General features: G+C 31.0%; 3 protein-coding genes across 4 annotated transcripts in view; 2 read left to right on the forward strand and 1 right to left on the reverse strand.

Annotated features, from left to right (window-relative positions):
• Positions 1–1,675, forward strand: part of LOC106066020 (HEAT repeat-containing protein 1-like) — a 31,397-nt gene extending 29,722 nt beyond the window's left edge. For both annotated transcript variants that reach the window (XM_013224996.2, XM_056029933.1), the window contains exons 43-45: positions 352–510; positions 623–731; positions 1,470–1,675. In XM_013224996.2, coding sequence (XP_013080450.2) covers positions 352–510; positions 623–731; positions 1,470–1,558 — 357 coding nt within the window. In that variant the 3' untranslated portion in view covers positions 1,559–1,675. The remainder of the gene's footprint in view (positions 1–351; positions 511–622; positions 732–1,469) is intronic.
• Positions 1,676–7,462: 5,787 nt separating this feature from the next.
• LOC129926328 (uncharacterized) lies at positions 7,463–8,815 on the reverse strand. The gene has a single exon (XM_056029647.1). It carries the CDS (start codon positions 8,813–8,815, stop codon positions 7,463–7,465), a length of 1,353 nt encoding a protein of 450 aa, XP_055885622.1.
• Positions 8,816–9,602: 787 nt separating this feature from the next.
• Positions 9,603–21,707, forward strand: LOC106079193 (sister chromatid cohesion protein DCC1-like). Its single transcript, XM_056031134.1, has 12 exons — positions 9,603–9,740; positions 14,761–14,925; positions 16,667–16,832; positions 17,502–17,636; positions 17,731–17,821; positions 18,300–18,438; positions 18,579–18,649; positions 18,757–18,830; positions 18,981–19,058; positions 19,674–19,759; positions 20,538–20,600; positions 21,198–21,707. The coding sequence occupies exons 1-12, from the start codon at positions 9,706–9,708 to the stop codon at positions 21,301–21,303; spliced, it is 1,209 nt and encodes a 402-aa protein (XP_055887109.1). The 5' UTR covers positions 9,603–9,705; the 3' UTR covers positions 21,304–21,707.
• The last annotated feature ends 688 nt before the right edge of the window (positions 21,708–22,395 follow it).

Genomic DNA, 22,395 nt, shown 5'->3' on the forward strand with positions numbered 1-22,395 from the left:
ACAATACATGAAAAGTGTCATTTAACAATTACATTGTAACTAGTGGCAAAAATGCTGGAGAGTTGAAAAGTTGACAGAACTTTCCACTGTACTATATATACCATATAATATATAAGACAGCATTTTTACTGTACGCTGTTATTTTAAATCCCAATATATTTTTGTCTCTGCAAGGGTATTTAATAATTAAATTTCAATGCACTTTTAACTTATGTTTTTATATTGATAAATTTTGAATTTGTGTGATGGTACGATAAAAAAAGAAAATTTTGTTCACTTGCATTAAAAGACATTGCAAAGCTTCTTATTGAATCCTTTTAACAATGAACAAACCAACTCTTATTTTATCAGCTGGAGAACACATTGGGCAAACCTTCAGTATGTGAAGACAGAATTCTAAACCATGTTGTTCCATGTATTGCCAGTCTGGCAGCAGCTGCTCATGATGATTCACTGTGGAAAGACTTAAACTATCAAATTCTACTCAAGACTAGACATGAAAACTTCAAAGTAATTTTTTCTTGGCATTTTTTATCCAAATCAGTTTTTGCATGGCATTGGTATGAAATGTACTGATAACTTTAGTATATACATAACAACTTTATTCTTTAATTCCCTAAAGGTTCGAATCTGGGCTCTAGCAGCCATTGATGCTTTCCACAAACAATTGGGAGAGGACTACACACAACTTGTGCCTGAAACAATACCATTTATGGCTGAACTCATGGAAGGTGTGTATACACTGCTCATTATTGTAATAAAATGGCTTAATGAATGATGAATTGTGGGGCTTTAGTGATAAAGTGCTTAGATTCTGAAACAAAAGTATTACGTATGTATCCTGTTGGAGACTAAGGTGTCGAATAGTTGTATGTATTTGAGGCTAGATCTCTAATGAATACCAGGTACAAGTTGATTGGCCACAATGCACAAGAATGCTTGCTGATAAGGGAATTTAGGATATTCATTACTTCACATAGATTTCAATGAGTCATAGATTTTCAGTTCAAAATTGTAGAGGTGTGAGGATTAGGCCACAAAAAACACCTTGATTAATAACTGGCCACACAAATTTGAATACACTCTGCTTTGCCTACTTTTAAATCTGTCATAACTTAACTGGTCATTAATTGTAGAAAAACAAATGGAAGTCATTTAGTTGTGTACACTAACTTAAGCCCTCATGATATTTACCTCTTCCCAGACTTACCAAATAGTGTTTGGATTTGTCAGGGAAGCAATTTGCTTTTTAATTGTGTGAAAATATAAATATACACATATATAACTCAACCGTTTTTTTTCCCCAGAGCTTTTCAGAGGGAGAATATTATATTTCTCAATGAGCATTAACTCATTAAATTAATAGTTGTTTTTTTCTTTCATTAAGCAAAATGTTTTTTAAATCTATTGCTTTTTTTATGCTATGCTGATTTGTAGCTAAATATAAATGATTTGTCTGTCCTATCTAGATGAGCACGATGAAGTGGAAAAATTGACTCAGAAAGTTCTGGCTGCCATGGAAGTTTCAGTGGGAGAAAATTTACAAGAATATTTTTAGAATAATTATGTACAGAACTGAATTACGTATTTTTCTCTTTAATCTTGCTGTACTTTATGTGTAAAATAGGTTGATGAATACAAAAAAAATGTATTATTAAAAAGTATATAATTGAAATGGGATTTTTTTTATTCATCTTATATGTTTTTCTGCTATATTAGAAATCGATTAGTCTTTGCATATACATCATTTAAAACAAGAATTCAATAGTATTTGACATATTATGTCTGTAGTTAGAAGCTTCAGATGTGGTGCTGAAAGGCTCTTATTAATAGCATACAAGCTGTGATCACATGCTTGAATTACCTTTGAAAGTTTTTTTTAGCTAGCAATATGCTGTAGGCCAGGGGTGGGCAAAATACGGGCCGCATAAACCTACAGAAATCAGGTGTGACCACTGATTATACATATAAAAAATTGAAACATATTAAACTAAATAATTGTAAATATCTACAAAAATGACTGACACTTCTGATTCTTCTCACTTATGATGAAGTGGCTAAAGAAACATTGTCTCTACATCTCATTCTAAATAGTTTAAAACAATTGAAGATTACTCTATTGGCAATATTTCGAAACATTCAGCTAAAGACATAAACTCAAACCAGTATTTATTTAATGCTATGAGCTGGCTTGGAACAAGATGGCAAGTGTAACAACTGATGAAGCCCGTGCTTTGACTGAGAAAAAAACATTTTTTTTTTCTATAAATTAATGAACAATATCCCAACCATCAACTCTAAACGGGAAAGTCTGCACAAAGCTGCATTGAATATCAAACATATATGAATATTAAACATATTATTAGTGTCAGTGATCAAACATCATAGCTAGGGATCTAAACCACAGGCAGTTCCAAGAAAGATTTAGAAACAAAACATTTCGATGTTTAGTACCACAGTACTATCCACTGCCTTAGCATGGGCAAGGTATTGAGAAGATATGGAAGCTCAAATAAGAAAATGTTATGTCCCATGAAGGACAATGACAGTGACTTTGTTAGTAATACTTCTAATGAAGAGTGGAAGACAGATTTCATGTTTTTCATTGAAAATATTGCAATGGGGTGCTTGCACATGAAATAATGGGTATGTTAAATCTTTTAATTTCTCCAGGCAAACAAGTGAAGACAGTTTTTATCATTTTTCTTTGCCGAAAGGTGAAACTATTTCTAGTGAAATGGTTGGAAAAGTAGAAAACTTATTTCGATTCCTTCATTGAGAAATTTGAAAACAAATTTTAAGATGTTTAGAACTAGGAACCAGTTTTCAACACCCCATTTCACAATTCACGAAGAAGCTGATTCAGCTCCAGATGACAAACAATTCATGACCTGAAAGAGAAGTAATTTTTTTCCGAGGGAGTATTTTGGGTGCAAGATGCTGCATTTCCACACAATGAAAAACTTTGCTTCTAAATTTTCACATTATTTGGGTCCACATACCTCAAGCGTCTAAGGTCCACTACTATTTTTAATTTACATAAATGATTTACCAAATTGCATTACTTCAGGAACAAAAGTCAGATTATTTGCAGACGATTGCATAATATATTGAACAATAAAAACAACACAAGACACAGATATTTTACAAAGAGAATTAGATGAATTACAGAAATGGGAATCAAATTGGAGCATGTCTTTCCACCCAGAAAAATGTCAGTTGTTAAGAGTAACAAAAAAACTAAAACAAATAAATTCCATTTATCTTATTCATGGCTAACGAGTAACACAGACTAAACAGTGTACCTAGGTGTTATAATAAATGAAAAACTATCATGGAATCCACATATAAAACTATAAAAAAAATATCAAACAAAGCATTAGGGTTTATTAAAAGAAATTTCTATAAATCAAATAAGAACATAAAACTAAAATGTTATTTAACCTTGGTTAGGCCAATAATAGAATATGCATCCTCCGTTTGGGACCCCAAAACATTAAGAAACTGGAACAGACACAAAATAGAGCAGCAAGATTCATAACAAACGAATTTTCACATTTGACTAGAGTAACACCTTTAGTAAAATCACTAAATTTAGAAAGCCTTCAGGACAGAAGACTCAAAAGTAAAGTACAATTATACATAAAACACTGAACCATAATCTTCAAATACAAAAACTAAATTTAATAAAATACTCTGAAAGACACAAACATAAAGTCACATTCCTCGTCCCATATGCTAGGACAAATTTGTACAAATACTCCTTCTTCCCTAGTGCTATTAGAGCATGGAATGGGTTGCCTGAGCTAGCCAGGAAAACCAGTGACTTGGCAGAATTTAAGTCATTGGTTAATATGCATGACTAAATGCATGACGCGTAGGACGTAATCATCTTCTTTTTTGAAGTAACGTCTGTATTATATAAGATATATATATATATATATATATATATATATATATATATATATATATATATATATATATATATATATATATATATATATATAGATAGATAGATAGATAGATAGATAGATATAGATATGCAGCACTCCATTCCCCAATTTTTTTTATGTGGCCCTCGATGGAAAAAGGTTGCCCACCCCTGCTGTAGGCTATCGTCTTGCAACTTGCATTGTTTCAATGCACTGTAAATATACAAGCAAAATATACTAATTCCTTTTTAAAAAAACAAAGCTTATCTATGGGAAATGTAGAATGTAGAAGTCCTTTCCATCCTTTTATACCAAACAAAATAATTAAGTTGTGTTTAACACAAGAACCAATGGCATCATTAAAAAAAAAAAAGTAAAGTTCCCCTTTCAGACTTTGAGATCTATAGGGCAGATGATGTTAAGGTCATCTGTTTCTATGGCCCATGGTTAACAAGCAGGGTGTCATGTGGCCAGCACAATGGCCAACCGCCTTTACTTTCCCCAACTTAAGTCAGGTACTCATTTAGAGTTGGGTGGACTCAGGAGTGCCCTAAAAATCCCGAAATTCAAAATCACTATCTTCACCGAGATTCGAACAAAGGACCCCAAGCGCTTGACCACTCGGCCAGCACGCCCCCAATGGCATCATTAAGACACTATAAAAATATTGCTATGGGTGCGACAAAGAAATAAAGAACTATCCATGATGTGTGTCCATTAGAAAATGATTGTGAAAACCTATGTAACAATGACTTGGTTAACTTTACTTCAAACTAGAAGGGAAAAGAATAATTTGAGCTTATATTAATGACTTGGTTAATTTTACTTCAAACTAGAAGGGAAAAGAATAATTTGAGCTTATATTAATGACTTGGTTAATTTTACTTCAAACTAGAAGGGAAAAGAATAATTTGAGCTTATATTAATGACTTGGTTAATTTTACTTCAAACTAGAAGGGAAAAGAATAATTTGAGCTTATATTAATGACTTGGTTAATTTTACTTCAAACTAGAAGGGAAAAGAATAATTTGAGCTTGTATTAATGACTTGGTTAATTTTACTTCAAACTAGAAGGGAAAAGAATAATTTGAGCTTGTATTAATGACTTGGTTAATTTTACTTCAAACTAGAAGGGAAAAGAATAATTTGAGCTTATATTAATGACTTGGTTAATTTTACTTCAAACTAGAAGGGAAAAGAATAATTTGAGCTTATATTAATGACTTGGTTAATTTTACTTCAAACTAGAAGGGAAAAGAATAATTTGAGCTTATATTAATGACTTGGTTAATTTTACTTCAAACTAGAAGGGAAAAGAATAATTTGAGCTTATATTAATGACTTGGTTAATTTTACTTCAAACTAGAAGGGAAAAGAATAATTTGAGCTTAGATTAATGACTTGGTTAATTTTACTTCAAACTAGAAGGGAAAAGAATAATTTGAGCTTATATTAATGACTTGGTTAATTTTACTTCAAACTAGAAGGGAAAAGAATAATTTGAGCTTATATTAATGACTTGGTTAATTTTACTTCAAACTAGAAGGGAAAAGAATAATTTGAGCTTAGATTAATGACTTGGTTAATTTTACTTCAAACTAGAAGGGAAAAGAATAATTTGAGCTTAGATTAATGACTTGGTTAATTTTACTTCAAACTAGAAGGGAAAAGAATAATTTGAGCTTAGATTAATGACTTGGTTAATTTTACTTCAAACTAGAAGGGAAAAGAATAATTTGAGCTTATATTAATGACTTGGTTAATTTTACTTCAAACTAGAAGGGAAAAGAATAATTTGAGCTTATATTAATGACTTGGTTAATTTTACTTCAAACTAGAAGGGAAAAGAATAATTTGAGCTTATATTAATGACTTGGTTAATTTTACTTCAAACTAGAAGGGAAAAGAATAATTTGAGCTTATATTAATGACTTGGTTAATTTTACTTCAAACTAGAAGGGAAAAGAATAATTTGAGCTTATATTAATGACTTGGTTAATTTTACTTCAAACTAGAAGGGAAAAGAATAATTTGAGCTTATATTAATGACTTGGTTAATTTTACTTCAAACTAGAAGGGAAAAGAATAATTTGAGCTTATATTAATGACTTGGTTAATTTTACTTCAAACTAGAAGGGAAAAGAATAATTTGAGCTTATATTAATGACTTGGTTAATTTTACTTCAAACTAGAAGGGAAAAGAATAATTTGAGCTTAGATTAATGACTTGGTTAATTTTACTTCAAACTAGAAGGGAAAAGAATAATTTGAGCTTATATTAATGACTTGGTTAATTTTACTTCAAACTAGAAGGGAAAAGAATAATTTGAGCTTATATTAATGACTTGGTTAATTTTACTTCAAACTAGAAGGGAAAAGAATAATTTGAGCTTATATTAATGACTTGGTTAATTTTACTTCAAACTAGAAGGGAAAAGAATAATTTGAGCTTATATTAATGACTTGGTTAATTTTACTTCAAACTAGAAGGGAAAAGAATAATTTGAGCTTAGATTAATGACTTGGTTAATTTTACTTCAAACTAGAAGGGAAAAGAATAATTTGAGCTTAGATTAATGACTTGGTTAATTTTACTTCAAACTAGAAGGGAAAAGAATAATTTGAGCTTATATTAATGACTTGGTTAATTTTACTTCAAACTAGAAGGGAAAAGAATAATTTGAGCTTATATTAATGACTTGGTTAATTTTACTTCAAACTAGAAGGGAAAAGAATAATTTCAGCTTATATTAATGACTTGGTTAATTTTACTTCAAACTAGAAGGGAAAAGAATAATTTGAGCTTATATTAATGACTTGGTTAATTTTACTTCAAACTAGAAGGGAAAAGAATAATTTGAGCTTATATTAATGACTTGGTTAATTTTACTTCAAACTAGAAGGGAAAAGAATAATTTGAGCTTATATTAATGACTTGGTTAATTTTACTTCAAACTAGAAGGGAAAAGAATAATTTGAGCTTATATTAATGACTTGGTTAATTTTACTTCAAACTAGAAGGGAAAAGAATAATTTGAGCTTATATTAATGACTTGGTTAATTTTACTTCAAACTAGAAGGGAAAAGAATAATTTGAGCTTATATTAATGACTTGGTTAATTTTACTTCAAACTAGAAGGGAAAAGAATAATTTGAGCTTATATTAATGACTTGGTTAATTTTACTTCAAACTAGAAGGGAAAAGAATAATTTGAGCTTAGATTAATGACTTGGTTAATTTTACTTCAAACTAGAAGGGGAAAGAATAATTTGAGCTTATATTAATGACTTGGTTAATTTTACTTCAAACTAGAAGGGAAAAGAATAATTTGAGCTTATATTAATGACTTGGTTAATTTTACTTCAAACTAGAAGGGAAAAGAATAATTTGAGCTTAGATTAATGACTTGGTTAATTTTACTTCAAACTAGAAGGGAAAAGAATAATTTGAGCTTAGATTAATGACTTGGTTAATTTTACTTCAAACTAGAAGGGAAAAGAATAATTTGAGCTTAGATTAATGACTTGGTTAATTTTGACAAATATCTCTTACAAATGTCATGCCCTCTTGACAAATATCTCTTACAAATGTCATGCCCTCTTGACAAATATCTCTTACAAATGTCATGCCCTCTTGACAAATATCTCTTACAAATGTCATGCCCTCTTGACAAATATCTCTTACAAATGTCATGCCCTCTTGACAAATATCTCTTACAAATGTCATGCCCTCTTGACAAATATCTCTTACAAATGTCATGCCCTCTTGACAAATATCTCTTACAAATGTCATGCCCTCTTGACAAATATCTCTTACAAATGTCATGCCCTCTTGACAAATATCTCTTACAAATGTCATGCCCTCTTGACAAATATCTCTAACAAATGTCATGCCCTCTTGACAAATATCTCTAACAAATGTCATGCCCTCTTGACAAATATCTCTTACAAATGTCATGCCCTCTTGACAAATATCTCTTACAAATGTCATGCCCTCTTGACAAATATCTCTTACAAATGTCATGCCCTCTTGACAAATATCTCTTACAAATGTCATGCCCTCTTGACAAATATCTCTTACAAATGTCATGCCCTCTTGACAAATATCTCTTACAAATGTCATGCCCTCTTGACAAATATCTCTTACAAATGTCATGCCCTCTTGACAAATATCTCTTACAAATGTCATGCCCTCTTGACAAATATCTCTTACAAATGTCATGCCCTCTTGACAAATATCTCTAACAAATGTCATGCCCTCTTGACAAATATCTCTAACAAATGTCATGCCCTCTTGACAAATATCTCTTACAAATGTCATGCCCTCTTGACAAATATCTCTTACAAATGTCATGCCCTCTTGACAAATATCTCTTACAAATGTCATGCCCTCTTGACAAATATCTCTTACAAATGTCATGCCCTCTTGACAAATATCTCTTACAAATGTCATGCCCTCTTGACAAATATCTCTTACAAATGTCATGCCCTCTTGACAAATATCTCTTACAAATGTCATGCCCTCTTGACAAATATCTCTTACAAATGTCATGCCCTCTTGACAAATATCTCTTACAAATGTCATGCCCTCTTGACAAATATCTCTTACAAATGTCATGCCCTCTTGACAAATATCTCTTACAAATGTCATGCCCTCTTGACAAATATCTCTTACAAATGTCATGCCCTCTTGACAAATATCTCTTACAAATGTCATGCCCTCTTGACAAATATCTCTTACAAATGTCATGCCCTCTTGACAAATATCTCTTACAAATGTCATGCCCTCTTGACAAATATCTCTAACAAATGTCATGCCCTCTTGACAAATATCTCTAACAAATGTCATGCCCTCTTGACAAATATCTCTTACAAATGTCATGCCCACGTGAAGAAATAATCTCTTACAAATGTCATGCCCACATGAAGAAATATCTCTTACAAATGTTAAAACAACAATAACAAATATTTACGGGATTTAGGCAACACTAACTATTGCTTAGGACCCCCCCCCCCCTAATATTTAGCCCTATGAATTTCACAAGTGACTTCAAAAGAGAAGATAACTAAGGGCTTTTCAAGTCTAAATGCGGAAATTTACTCAGGAGTCATTTTTCTCATATCAGTATCTAAAGAAAAAATATTTTCGCCAATCCCAATAGTTGCTTCGTTAACAAATGTGAGATTAAATAATAATAATAATTTAATTTATGGAGCGCTGTTAGCAGACAATGTTGGCTTAATGCGCTTTGATAGTATATGGACAGAAGGCCTTCTTATGGTCCGACATTTACGCTGGACAAGAGACGTATGGGGGACGAAATTATGCCACAAGCAGTCTTTTTTTTTTTTTGGTGAGCTGAAAGGTGGTCGACGTTACAGAGGTGCGCCACAGAAAACACAAAGACCAGCTTAGGCACCAACTTGCTTTAACGGACATAGAAGAGAGCATCTGGTTGCAGGCGGCTTCAGAACGCAACAGCTGGAGGTCTCTAAGAAAGACCAAAAGAAAATTCGCTGCCGTGAACAGACGTTGCAGCTGGGTCTGTGTAGCCACGGGAAATACTGCATTCCCTATCTTCGGTCTCGAAGACACACCTTATTATTATTATTAAATCATCGAAACCATTTTAAGAAACACGAATGTAATCACTTCCGGTTGACATGCGGCGGGATTTGTTTATAAACAAATTACATTTTTTAGAGACCGATAATCTAGAATTCTAGATCTAGAATCTAGATCTTTAGAGTTAATAGAGTATAGATATAATTATGGCTTCTGAAAAAAGAAATGGATACAAAAACAGGTTTTCAAAAGCTTCAAACTTGTCTTTAGTTTAGTTTTAGACTTAGAATCTAGACTAGAGTGAGTAACTGTGTCTGACTCTGTGAGTACTGAGACTGATGACTGAGTGACACTGAGTCACTCCGACTCACTGTCACCGTTCGGAATTATCTAGACTAGTCTAAGACTAAGTCTTCTGTCTTGTCTAGATTCTAGACTATCAGTATATCTAGATATAGATCTAGATCTACTATGTCTATTTACTATACTAAAGTAGGCCTATCTCTAGTAGTGTGCTAGTCAAATCTTAATCTAGTGAGCTAAGACTAAGTGAGACTTTTACTTTAGTCTTACTAAGATTAACTTGAGTAAGAGTCTTAACTTAGTTAGACTAGGACTGACTTAGAGTTAGAGACTTACTACTTCCTTACTAGACATATATCTAGTGACAGTCTTGAGTCTTAGTTACTTAGTCAGACTTAGGCTTAGCCTTAGCTAAGTCTTAGAGTGACTTAGAGTCTTAGGACTTTATCTAGAATAATCTAGATCTAATATATAATTAGATTAGTAGATCTATAATTTATAATAGTATAATGATAATATATTAACTAGATTAGTAATTAAGACAAATTAAGTAGATATTTATATCTAGATCATAATTTTAAATTGTACATAACTTCAACCTTCATAAGAATTACTATTAGGGTAATTTTCACTTTTAGCTGGTGCAGTCCTGGCAACCACTGGCCATAACATTATAACATGCATGACTAGATGCTTGACGCCTAGGATGTAATCATCTTATTTTGAAGTAGCGTCTGTATGTTATAATGATAATAAGTTGATTTGAATACCACAAGCTAAAAACTGATAGGAAGAGAAAGATAATATAATTATTATAATATAATGTAGAAATAATAGCGCTGTAGAGCTGACTCATAGACCTTTATTATAAATATTGTCAGCTAATAACTTGCAAGAGAGAGTAAATAAAACATATAGTAGGTACTTCGATAAACTGACCTAGATCCATTTTTTCCCTCCCAAAAAATGGCTGAAAAGTGTGTCAGCACATTTTACCCTTTTTTTAAGGGTGGTCATTTCCATCAAAGTTTTAGCACATTGTATTTGATTTCAGGACTAATTGTGATAACTTTTTGTTAACATAAGATATCAGAGATCATTTTTATTTGCTTTTGAAGCAAATCTGTTAAATTTTTCTTAACAAAAGTTTATGTGAAAGTTGACATTTTTACAACTTTTTCCCTATAAAAGTTACAACAATGCTGTTTGCTACAATAATTTATCATATTATGAAATGTGTATATTTCAAATTTCATCAAATTCTCTTGGCGCACTTTAAAGATATTTGATATTAAAATTAACAAAGACAAAGAAGGGTAAAATTTTATTTTTTAAATAAAATAAAAGTGTTTATAGTTACAACAATCTCACTAATTCTATTGAATTTAGCATGTTAACATATATCTGTGTGCTAAGTTTGAACTTTGTAGCTTGGCGCACTCTTTAGATATTAATTTTCAAAGTTGATGGTTAAAATCTATTTTTAGTAACAACCAACACTGTGATTTACTGGAAATGGTCAACTTCTATCTATCACGTCCTATTTTTAGATAGGAATTTTTCATTTAGATTAACTTTTATAATGTTTAAATGCTAGATTATGGAGAGGGAATGTGTCTTTATTATAATGACTTTATAATGTGGAAATTTTATAGTAAAATAAATATTTTAAAATAATAATATTAAATATTAATTTATTTTTCATATTTTTAGCACTGCGAACTATTAATTAATTTTTTTTTCTGTGTGTTGTTTTTTTCTATTAGTATACATGTAAATGAATAGTAAATAAATGAGTACATTATATTTTTAAAATGATGAGCTATTACTGCACAAAAATTTAAGTAAAAAATCTTTTTATAACTTCTAAATAAATCGCAAGGTTTCTTTTTTATTTTATTGTCCGATGAAAGAAATTTTTCATTTACAATCTAATTTTAAAGCATTTAAATTCAGGCATTTTAAAATAATTAATTGCCATTGCTCTACAAAAAGGTTTAAACTGTTTATTAAACTTATAGTCATAAAATTTTAGCAAATATTTTTCTGCGCAGTGCTATTTTCATTTTTAATTTATAAAAATTATCTAAATATATATAAATAGCTATTTAAATACAGTAGAATTATAATTAAACAAAATAAAACACACTACAAATCTCTAATTTTTTTATTTGTGATTTTTGGGCACATATGATGACAAAATCACATATAATTTTATTTTTTGTCGAAGGCTTTTTTTTATATATTTATTCACTTTTTTTCAAAGATTTTATTGCTTGGTATTATTTTTTTAATTTGTTTTAACAGAATACATCCATCCATCCATCCCAGTGGCGCTACAGCCCATGGAGGGCTCTGGCCTGCTTTAACACATCCTTCCATTCAGATCTCTCCTGGGCCTTTCGTCTCCACGCCCTAACCCCAAGCTGCTTCAGATCTGCTTCCAGGTCATCTATCCATCGCATTCGGGGTCTGCCTTTGGGTCGCCTGCCTTTTGGTTTTTGCCTGTATACGATTTTCGCCCCTCTGTTGTCTGACATTCTTTCAAGGTGACCTGCCCAACGTAGTCTGTTCTTTTTTATTTCGTTCACTATTGGTGGGTCTTCATATAATTGATATAACTCATGGTTAGTGCGTGTCCTCCACCCTGTTTCATCCTGTATGGCACCATATATTTTCCTAAGGATTTTTCTTTCCCAAGTGTTAAGTAAATTTTCAGATGTCATTGTCAGCGTCCAGGTCTCACTTCCATACATTGCTGCTGGTCTTATTATAGTTTTGTATATTATTTTCTTGGTTTTACTTGAAATCATTTTGCTCTTAATTAGATGGTGGGTGCTATAAAATGCCCTGTTGCCTGCTGCTATTCTTTCCTTTATTTAACAGAATACAGGTTAATGAAAAAGAGTGTGAAGTTTCAACCCCATATCTTTAAGACTTTTTATAATACGGTTAATTAAAGTTCAACTGTCAGTTGTTTCGGTCACAGATTTTTTTTCGCTTTACAAAGAAGGCTAATTTTTGGCCACTAAAAATTTAATAACTTCCCTCACAATTAACTCAGCAATATAAAATTGGTATCATTGGAAAGCATTTCTCAAGCTCTATCTAACCAAATAGGTTTCATTGCATTGTGATCATTTTGAAATTTTTATCGAAGTACCTACATATAGTCATATAATATATATATATATATATATATATAGAAATAATAGTGCTGTAGCAATGTATAGTGATTAAACAAATAAGAATATAGACTCTATATTACTAGAAGTAGTATTTTTAAAATGTGGAGAGAGTAATATATTATTATTATTAAATTAAAATAATAACATAAAATGGTAGATCAAAATGAAAAAACTCTAGGTATAAATCTAGACTTATAGAATCTAGAATAGATCATGACTCATGTAGATATACTAATATATCATATAGATATAGACTAGTCTTATAGATCTAGGCTAGATTCCTTGAATCAGATTGATCTGTCTAGAAATTATCTTATGATTAATAGTTAATTACTAATAGTTACATTACACCAGATTTCTGTAATTTAGTTTTGTGGCAAAGGCAAGTAGCTGGCATCTAAACCAGTAAACTTCGGACAGGAAGGGATTGTTAGTCTTGGTTGGCTACCCACCTAGGAGAAGGCAAACTCAAACTTCTGCTTCCTTGCACCAAAAATGATGACTTAGTGTTTCTTTCAACACATTAGCTGCAAGGAGAGGAGGAACTGCTGTGTGGTCGACATTTTTCTGACCATATTATAGCTAATGCCCAAGCATTTATAGCATCTCATTTCTATGAAATGATCAATAGTTGTCTGAAAGAGGCCATTAGATTAGATGATTGATCTAGATCTACTTCAAATTCTAGACTATAGAGCTAGATTATGCATGTTCACTTCTTAGTCTTTGAATGATTAATCCTAGATATAGAATCTAGATTTAGTTCAGCCTATAGTTTAGTAGTTATTAAAATATAGATCTAACATGATCTGATTTTATGTTAGTTGTTCTGGTTGGTGTATTTGTGCATTATTTAATGTGTGACCAGTCAGTATAAGTTACTATCACATGAATTTACATTTGACACCACCAATGACAGTGTTTCATTTCAAAAAGGAAGCTATGGTATTTTTTTTTCTTTATTATCATGATTTTATGACAAGACTTTGGTTATTCTGGGGTAAAGTATTATTGATGTAAACTAGGTAGAAATGTGTATTTCTAGATCTTTAATGAAAAGGAGTAAACTGAGGAAAGTAATTGTGAATCATTTTTTTTTTATACAATAGAACAATAAAAAAACTTTTCAATTATGAAATGTTATTCATTTTGTTAATTAAGAAGTTTGTAAGACAAATTTATTTAAAAATGAAAAAAAATCATAGCTCCTGTTAGAATTTAAATCTGGTAAAAACAAACCAACATTGTTATAAACAGAAATATTGCACTTCTCTGTTCCATTGAGCTTAAATTTTATATTCAAGAAAATAAGCTTAAAGGACATAATGATTTTCTTTTTTTTTTTATTTAAATGTCTGTAATTTAGTTCTAGATCTTAGAGTTTCTGTACTCCAAAAAAGTAAAGACTTTTTAAAAAATATAACACCACATATTTGTATGCTTTTGTACCAAGGACTCCTATTGGTTCCAGGGTGACAATGTGTGCTATTGACTATTGACTTTGAAAATGTTTTCTTTCTGTATTTTGATTAAAATTTGAGAAAATGAAATTAAGCTTTGATAAATAACTATTCTAAAATATTTCTAATAGATAAGTATTATTTGTAATAATTGCTGCTGTAACCTGTTAGACCTGGTCATTATATTTAACACATAAAACTAAATTTGCCACATGGAAATTCCAGTCACATTTGTGGAACTACTTTTACAACTTAAAGTCTTAACTATTTATATTAGATTTTGAAACTTGTTATTTTTTGTTTAATGTAGAACTTTACCTGACATTCAATGTGTGCTTGAGTTAGCAAAACTTGAATCTAAAGATCTGAAGCCTTGTGTTCAGTGTTTATTTTTCTCTGGTCAGCTTGAAAATGACAGCTTTAAATTGTTAGAATTAGATGAACCTGTCTTACAAGCTCTACAATCAGGTAAAAAGTAAGTATTGCACACTATGGATGTTATCTTTCAAACTAAAACTAAAAAGTATAATATCAGATAAAATTTAATGAGTATATTAAGCTTTTCTTCTCTTTGTCAATTATGCAGACTTAAATCTCACTCTTTTTTAGCGGCTCCCGAAAGGGGAAAAGAGGCTATTAATTTTGTGTGAAATGTCTGTCCGTCCGTCCCGTTTAGATCTCGTAAACTAGAAAAGATATTGAAAATCCGACATCACAATATTTTAGACCATTCAAAGTTCTGATGCAACTGCTATTTTTTTTTTTTTCTGAAAGCGAAAAATTTAATTTTTAAAATCAGTTATGCAAGCAGTTTTTTAAAGAGAAAAAGCTAATTAGTATGCATTATAAGTTAGACCTAATTTAAAACGAATAGTAATCTTGTAAACTTCATTTTCCTGAACTATATTTATTATAGTGGAAATTTTTAAAAAAAAATTTTATTTCGAGGATTCCAAAATGAGATTTAGCCTTTTCAAAACAATAACATCAATTTTAAGACTTTAGTTAGGCAGGAGAGGCGCGGTAGCTGAGCAGCAAATGGCTTGGCTTACGAACGGGGTCCTGGGTTCGAATCCTGGTGAAGACTGGGATTTTCAACTTCGGAATTCTTGGGCGCCTCTGAGTCCACCCAGCTCTAATTGGTACCTGACATTAGTTGGGGAAAAGTAAAGGCGGTTGGTCGTTGTTCTGGCTACATGACTTCCTCGTTAACCGTAGGCCACAAAAACAGATGAACTTTACATAATCTCCCCCAAGGTCTGAAAGGGGAACTAGTTAGGCCAGGTTCACATCTAACTTTGCATTCACTTGCACCTATCCTTTGATCTGCTGGACCGTTGGGGCACTACACAAGATCTGTCAACCTTCTTTCTCCATTCTGATCTCTCATTAGTCTTTGATATAATTTCATTTGGATGTTCTTTCTGAAAATATTGAAGCCTGACTGGGTGGACCACTTCGGGGGCCGATTTTGAGTTTGTGTTTCCACACAAACTGTCTTTGTAACCTTGTTTTTTTTTCATATCATTTTTCATTTTTTTTATCATACTAAATTTTAAAATATTTTGTTAAAGTCAACATTTCATATGAAATCACCTACAGTGTTAAAATTGCAACCATTGTAGGCCCACAGAGCCCCCATCTTGATCTCCCTTTCATGCCCAGTGTGGTATTGAAAGGTATCGTTATGAAAGCCTTTTGCAGGTTGGCAGATGTCAAACCTCAGGCTGTAAATTGTAAATCCTGCTATCCTAAAGTTCAAAATTGGTATCAGTGTTTCAGAAAAAAAAAATTCCATCATAGTTATACATATGCACTCTTTTAGCAACATTTCATTATTGAATAATGAACAAGGAGCTGAAAACAAAATTGAGATAAAAAACACAAAAAAAAACAAGAAGCTAGAAAATAAATACAATTAGGTGATATTGCTTTAAAAAAAAAAAAAGAAATTACTATGCTACAAAATAAAACAAGTTAATTGATGTAATGCCCAGGCATTCACCTCATTTCTATGAAATGTAGGTTATTAAAAATAATAATTTAACCCTATTTTGAGCTTACTTAAGTTTGGCCACTGTGCTGGAATAAAAGAAAGTATATATAATTTTATAAATATATAATTGGTCCGCTTTCCACTCTATGCCTTGCACAGTGTTCAATATGTTAAAAGAATGAGAGCTGTTATCTTCAAATAGATACTTTTTTTTTTTTAGGGTAGAAATAAGAGGCGACCCCAGTGAGAATGCTGTTTTGGTCACAGACAGTGCAACATATGAGTTAAAAGAGGCAGAAACTTCAAACTCGATGCTAATGCTGCCAAAGTTAACCTTTGGACCTGATTTGCATGGAGATGGAAACACAGAGATTATTAACAGAGAGGTAGATGTAACAAAAAATGTAACAGTTCATTTTTCCAAGTGTCTTGCCATAGCATTATAAAAGTGAGAAGACTGATGTGTGGCAACTGTCATTTTTATATAAAGAAATTTTGTTAGTTTAAAATTTGTCACAAGTATTTTGTATTTTACTTTTTGTTTGTTCCCTCTCTCCACTATTGGACTTCTCTCTACAACCCATATTTAAGTCTCAGCTACATTAGTGATAAATGTAATCCTTGTAAATTTGTCATTACTTTACCATTTTTAATGAAGAAATGATTTCAAGTGTTTAGAGAAGACAGCCCAGGGCTCTTATTTGGAATATGTTTTGATTTTATCTAAATATTCTCTTTGCAATTTAAACCCTTGAAGCTCTATCTTTAACAATTACTATTTTTTAAAACCTCACTTTTTTTAAAGGATAGTCTTGAATATTTCATTCTAGTTTGCTCTAAATACTTCATAGGGTCTATTACTTCCATTGTAAAATAATAATGCTGTAACAGTTAATGTAACAAATTATTCAATTTTTCTATAGTGTGGCTTAATTTATATTTGTCTTCCAAGATGTATTAATTACAATTTTTTTTTGTATATTATAATACTTTTATACAAGTAAAATCTTTTTTTTTTTTGTTTCTAATGAAAGATTTTAAAAATATATTCATAGGTAACAGCTGTTGTGCACAATTATTATGAACTGCGGCCAATTAAACCTAAACTTAAAAAACTGCGTGCCTTACTTATGGAAAATCCATATCGTGGCAAAGAATGTGAAGGAGATGAGCAGGATACTTATCAAAATGTAAAAAAAATTTTTTTCATTTCTGGTTCATTATTTGATTTTTAGCCTGTAAAGTTTATTATTTTAAAATGAAATGTATCATATTCTTGTTCAGCACACATTTGCAGAACTTCAGTCAACTGTGCAAGCCAGTGATCAAGAAATAAAAGCAGGTCTGGCAAAAATAAATGCTTGTGAAATTCAAGGTACTCATTCAAAAATAATGAATGCAAAGTTGTATTTTTAAAAAAATATATATATTTCTTGGTTATAGCAAAGATGTCTCCATGTACAATGTCTAAGTTTTAAGTTTTTGTTTGGATGAAGTTTACTGGAGTCTTAAAACACATGGATAACATTATTCAATATTTATTAAACATAAGATAATTTACTATTATGTTCACTGAGAGGTAAAGTGATTGGCTACAAAACTAAGGGATCATGTGTTCAAATTCAGGTGAAGACTGGGATTTTAAATTTCTCTAAAGGGTATCTAACATTAGGGAAAGTATAGACAGTTGGTCATTGTGCTAGCCATATGGAATTTTAAATGTAGGCCATAGAAATTACCCCCCCCCCACACACACACACACACACACCCTTTCATACTACAAGGTCTGAAAGAAAATCTTTACCTATTCCTATTCATTATTTTTTTGTGTTTTCAATATTTATGGTATTTAGGTTTCTGGCGTCTACTAGATTTAGAATATTCAGCAACAGTGTTGTATCATATAGTTCAGTTATGTGAAGAAAGAAATTGGTTTATAGAAGGATTAAATATGGAGGAGTGTTGCGAGGTTTTGTCAGAGCTTTTCCCGAGGTAATTTGTTTCAAAACACTTAACATTTGAAAAAATAACTCTTTAGGACTCAATGTAGTTATTTTAAGCTAACTTGATTAAATAATGTTTTCTTGACTTAGCAACAAAATTTCTGTACATATATAATTAACTGTTCTTAGGGAAGTTGTTGAGCACATGGTCAGGAGTCACTCAAAACATGATGATAGTTGTATGGAAACTGACAACTCAAGTAAGGCTAATTTTACTGACATTTTTTTCTTGATTATGCTTATAGCTCTGTTGATTACCATTGTTAAGCTGTTCCTTACAATTGACATGTATTTTTTTTTAATACAGGTAATATTTTTTATCTATCTGAAGACAAAATTTGTAAACATTTTGCTGAAATGTGTTTACGGCATTCTGGGAAAGTAAGACTTAAATTGACTTAGCATTAAAGACAAAATGATGAAATTGTTAAATATTAAATAGGTTAAATTTGTTAAGGATAAATGCATATAGACTTGTTCTTTTTTTATGTCTTCTAAAAGGTACAAATTTTGAGCTTATTTTTTTTTCAGTTTAATCTAAGTGATTTTTTGAAAGCTTGGCAAGAAAGTGTTCCCCATGACATGAAAACATCTTTTTCACAAATACAAGTAAGTTCTTAAGAATTTGAAATGACACTTTCTTTTATAAAAAAAAAATTTTCCTTGATATTGGTATCTTACTCGGTAACCCAGTTAAGCTAATATACAAGTCATTCAAAATCTAATTGTATTCTCATGGATAATTTAACCCAGTTAAGCTAATATATAAGTCATTCAAGATCTTATTGTATTCACCTGGATCTCTAAGTGTTATCAAACTATTTTCTAGATGTCTATAGAAAGAAACATTTTATAACTAATGTAGAGTAGAGATTACTAAACACAGAATTTATTTTTTAAGTAATGTGGTGACCAAATAAAAAAAAACTCAGCTGCTGATCCAAGAGTCTCAATTTTCATTTTATCACCAAGTGGTAAAAACACATATTTTTCCTCAAGTTTTAATTCTTATTTTCTGCACTGTGTAATTGGCAGCCAAAACCCTTTCACTCATCACAAAGAAATGTAAATTAGAATTCATTAGGCAACATAAATATATATTTGCATAGAGACTTCCATATATCATCCACTATTCCAAACGCTATTTTGATTTTCTTTATCTAGTAGCACTTAATATGTACCCTGACTTTTAAAAATGTTTTTACATTGCGATTTATCATGAAGGGCATGGCACTAATTGACAGAGATTCCAATCCAGAAGTTATTTGGTATTACAATGTTGATGACTTGCCAGAAGATATCAATGAAAGGTCAGTTTTTTAAACAATATGTATGCAATGAGTTCTTGTTAAAAAAAAAAAAAAAGAAGAAAAAAAGTTGAAAGAATGTAAATTTAAAATGATAAATTTAAATAATGTGATTGTTTGTGTCACACTAGATGATAACTGTCACTTGGTAGATATTAGATCTAGTGACTCATCTGTTCCAATTTGTGTGATGGAGATCAAATTTAAATTATTTAATTTATTGAAACAGTAACATTTCTCTAGAGACACATTTATGAACTCTTCTAGTCTCCCCTTTTATATTTTTGAGTAATGTCTATATTTCAGGATATTTCTTATAATCTCCATATAGTTCTTTACTGGAGTCCTAGAAATTCTTATTTGAAGTAGGTGCAAGCTGTTTAAGTAATGCGTACATCAATAACAAGATTATTTAAAAACAAATATATTTACATCATCAAACATGAGTCTTTACCTTTCAAATATGTTCATTGAATCGCTGCTTTTTTAAGAAAATTTGAGTTGATATAAGATTACCTGTTCATATAAGATTACCTGATATATACTAAAATTGTCGATAGACTGTCCTTAAAACTTCATTTCTTTATTAGTCTTCCATATGATCTTGTGGGCCATGATCACATATTGCTATGAATGAATATTGATTTTAAATTTTGGTGTTGTTAAAGAAAAATAGAATCCAGTTTATAAGAAAAATATATCATAAGCTTATATAGCTATACAAATAATATTGTTACTATTATTTAGTATGACAATTCGAAGTGTATGCTTGTTGTTTCAGATTTGAAGTTTTATTTGATGAAAAGAAAAGATGGTCCTTAGAAGAAATTACTCCATATGTAAGGTAATAGATTCTGTGTTTCTAATTCATATTAATTAGCATTTTGTTTGCCTGATAAGTAAATTATAATACAATGATTAAGCTAAAAAGCTATTTAAAATGTTTCCTTTATCATGTTTATGTTTGCCTTGACTGTCAATCTTCAGTTTATCTTTGATATCAAACTGCCTCCTTAGAATAGTACATCGGTTATAGTGACTGGGTAGTGGTGGCTTGTTGCAATAAAAGGGAAGACAATTTCATTTCATACAAATTAATAAGACCTGGTCTTTGACTCAGAAGATAATTAATATTATAAAGTATCAATTATTTAAATGCCATTATTGTTAGTGTCTCAAGATTTTGTAATTGCTGGTACTGAATGGTCAAAGTGCTTTAAGATTAATGTAGTCTCTGTGAGAAAAAAGGTTTTAAGATGTGATAAAAAAAAATGTGTTCGTACTGCTTGCAATAAAAAAAATTCTTTACTTGGCCTTTGGCCTTATTTCTTGCATGTCTTAATCTTTCTAATAGGCACATCAGAAATGTTTGTTTTTGCATATTTAAATGTTACTTTTCACAGTACTAACACAATTAAATTGCTGATATTATTTTGTCCAGAGATTTAACTGATGATAAAACAGATGTAGGGGCTTTGTTGACAAAATTTGCTAGAGCCTCAACACAAAATGGAATTAAAATGTTCAGTTCCAGAAAGACAAGTTAGTGGCTGTCACATAACACTGTGTTTGTTTAAACATTGAGATAAGATATTATTTTGAAGATGTGAATGTAAACATATTTATTTCTGTAAAGCTGTTGATGTAAACATTGTTAGAGAAATGAATTCTTTGTGAACATTGTTAGACAAATGAATTTCTTAAATGTGTTATTTACATTTCTAGAAAAACTAGTGTTTTTTTTGTCATATTACATTGGTCAGTTTGAGAACCACTTTATGAATCTTATTTGAAGCATGAAACCAAAGTGTACATTGCCAGCTCATTAGTTCTTATTACTGTTGTAATCATGAAACAAAATGAGAGCCAATACTTCCTTAATTTTTAAAGTGCCATTGAGTCTATGATTTGTTTGATATTGCTTGAAATAAATAAAAATGTGTCAGTGCTACCTTGATTTGTTTATTTTCATGATTTTTCATTTACTTTTTTTTTTAATACACATCTTGATTGTTAACTAGAAATTCTGATTGACCTAAAAAAAAAAAAGAACTTAGCACTTACATTTTTGGCCATTGCACAAAAATCAGACTGATGCGCTCCCTGTTCATGGCCACATCTTTATATGCTTGTGAGTCTTGGATGTTGACTGCAGAGCTAGATGGGATGATCCTAGCAATGGAATTGAGATGCTACAGAGGATCCTTGGCATCACTTTCAAAGACCACATCACAAACCAAGAGATTAGATCCACGGGGCTCGCAAAGACCTTCCTTCAGGAAACAGTACCAGGAAAAAGAAGAATAGGCAGACAGAGAAAGCGATGGGAGGAAAACATAAAAGAATGGACGGGCCTACCATTGATAGAGGTTTTAAACAAGGCAAAAGACAGGGAGGAATGGAGAAATACGGTCGACAAATCTTGCTTGGTGCCCCAACGGTCCAACAGACTAAGGGATAGGTAAAGGTAAAGTGCAGCCTGTGGGCTTGAGAATTTGGTTGATTAGTGCAGCCTGTGGGCTTGAGAATTTGGTTGATTAGTGCAGCCTGTGGGCTTGAGAATTTGGGTGATTATTGCAGCCTAAATTAGTTAAATTCGTCTGCAAACTAAGTCAAGAAATATTTTTAAAATGCCAGCT

This window comes from Biomphalaria glabrata, chromosome 5, assembly GCF_947242115.1.
Source record: "Biomphalaria glabrata chromosome 5, xgBioGlab47.1, whole genome shotgun sequence".
NCBI lineage: Eukaryota > Metazoa > Mollusca > Gastropoda > Planorbidae > Biomphalaria > Biomphalaria glabrata.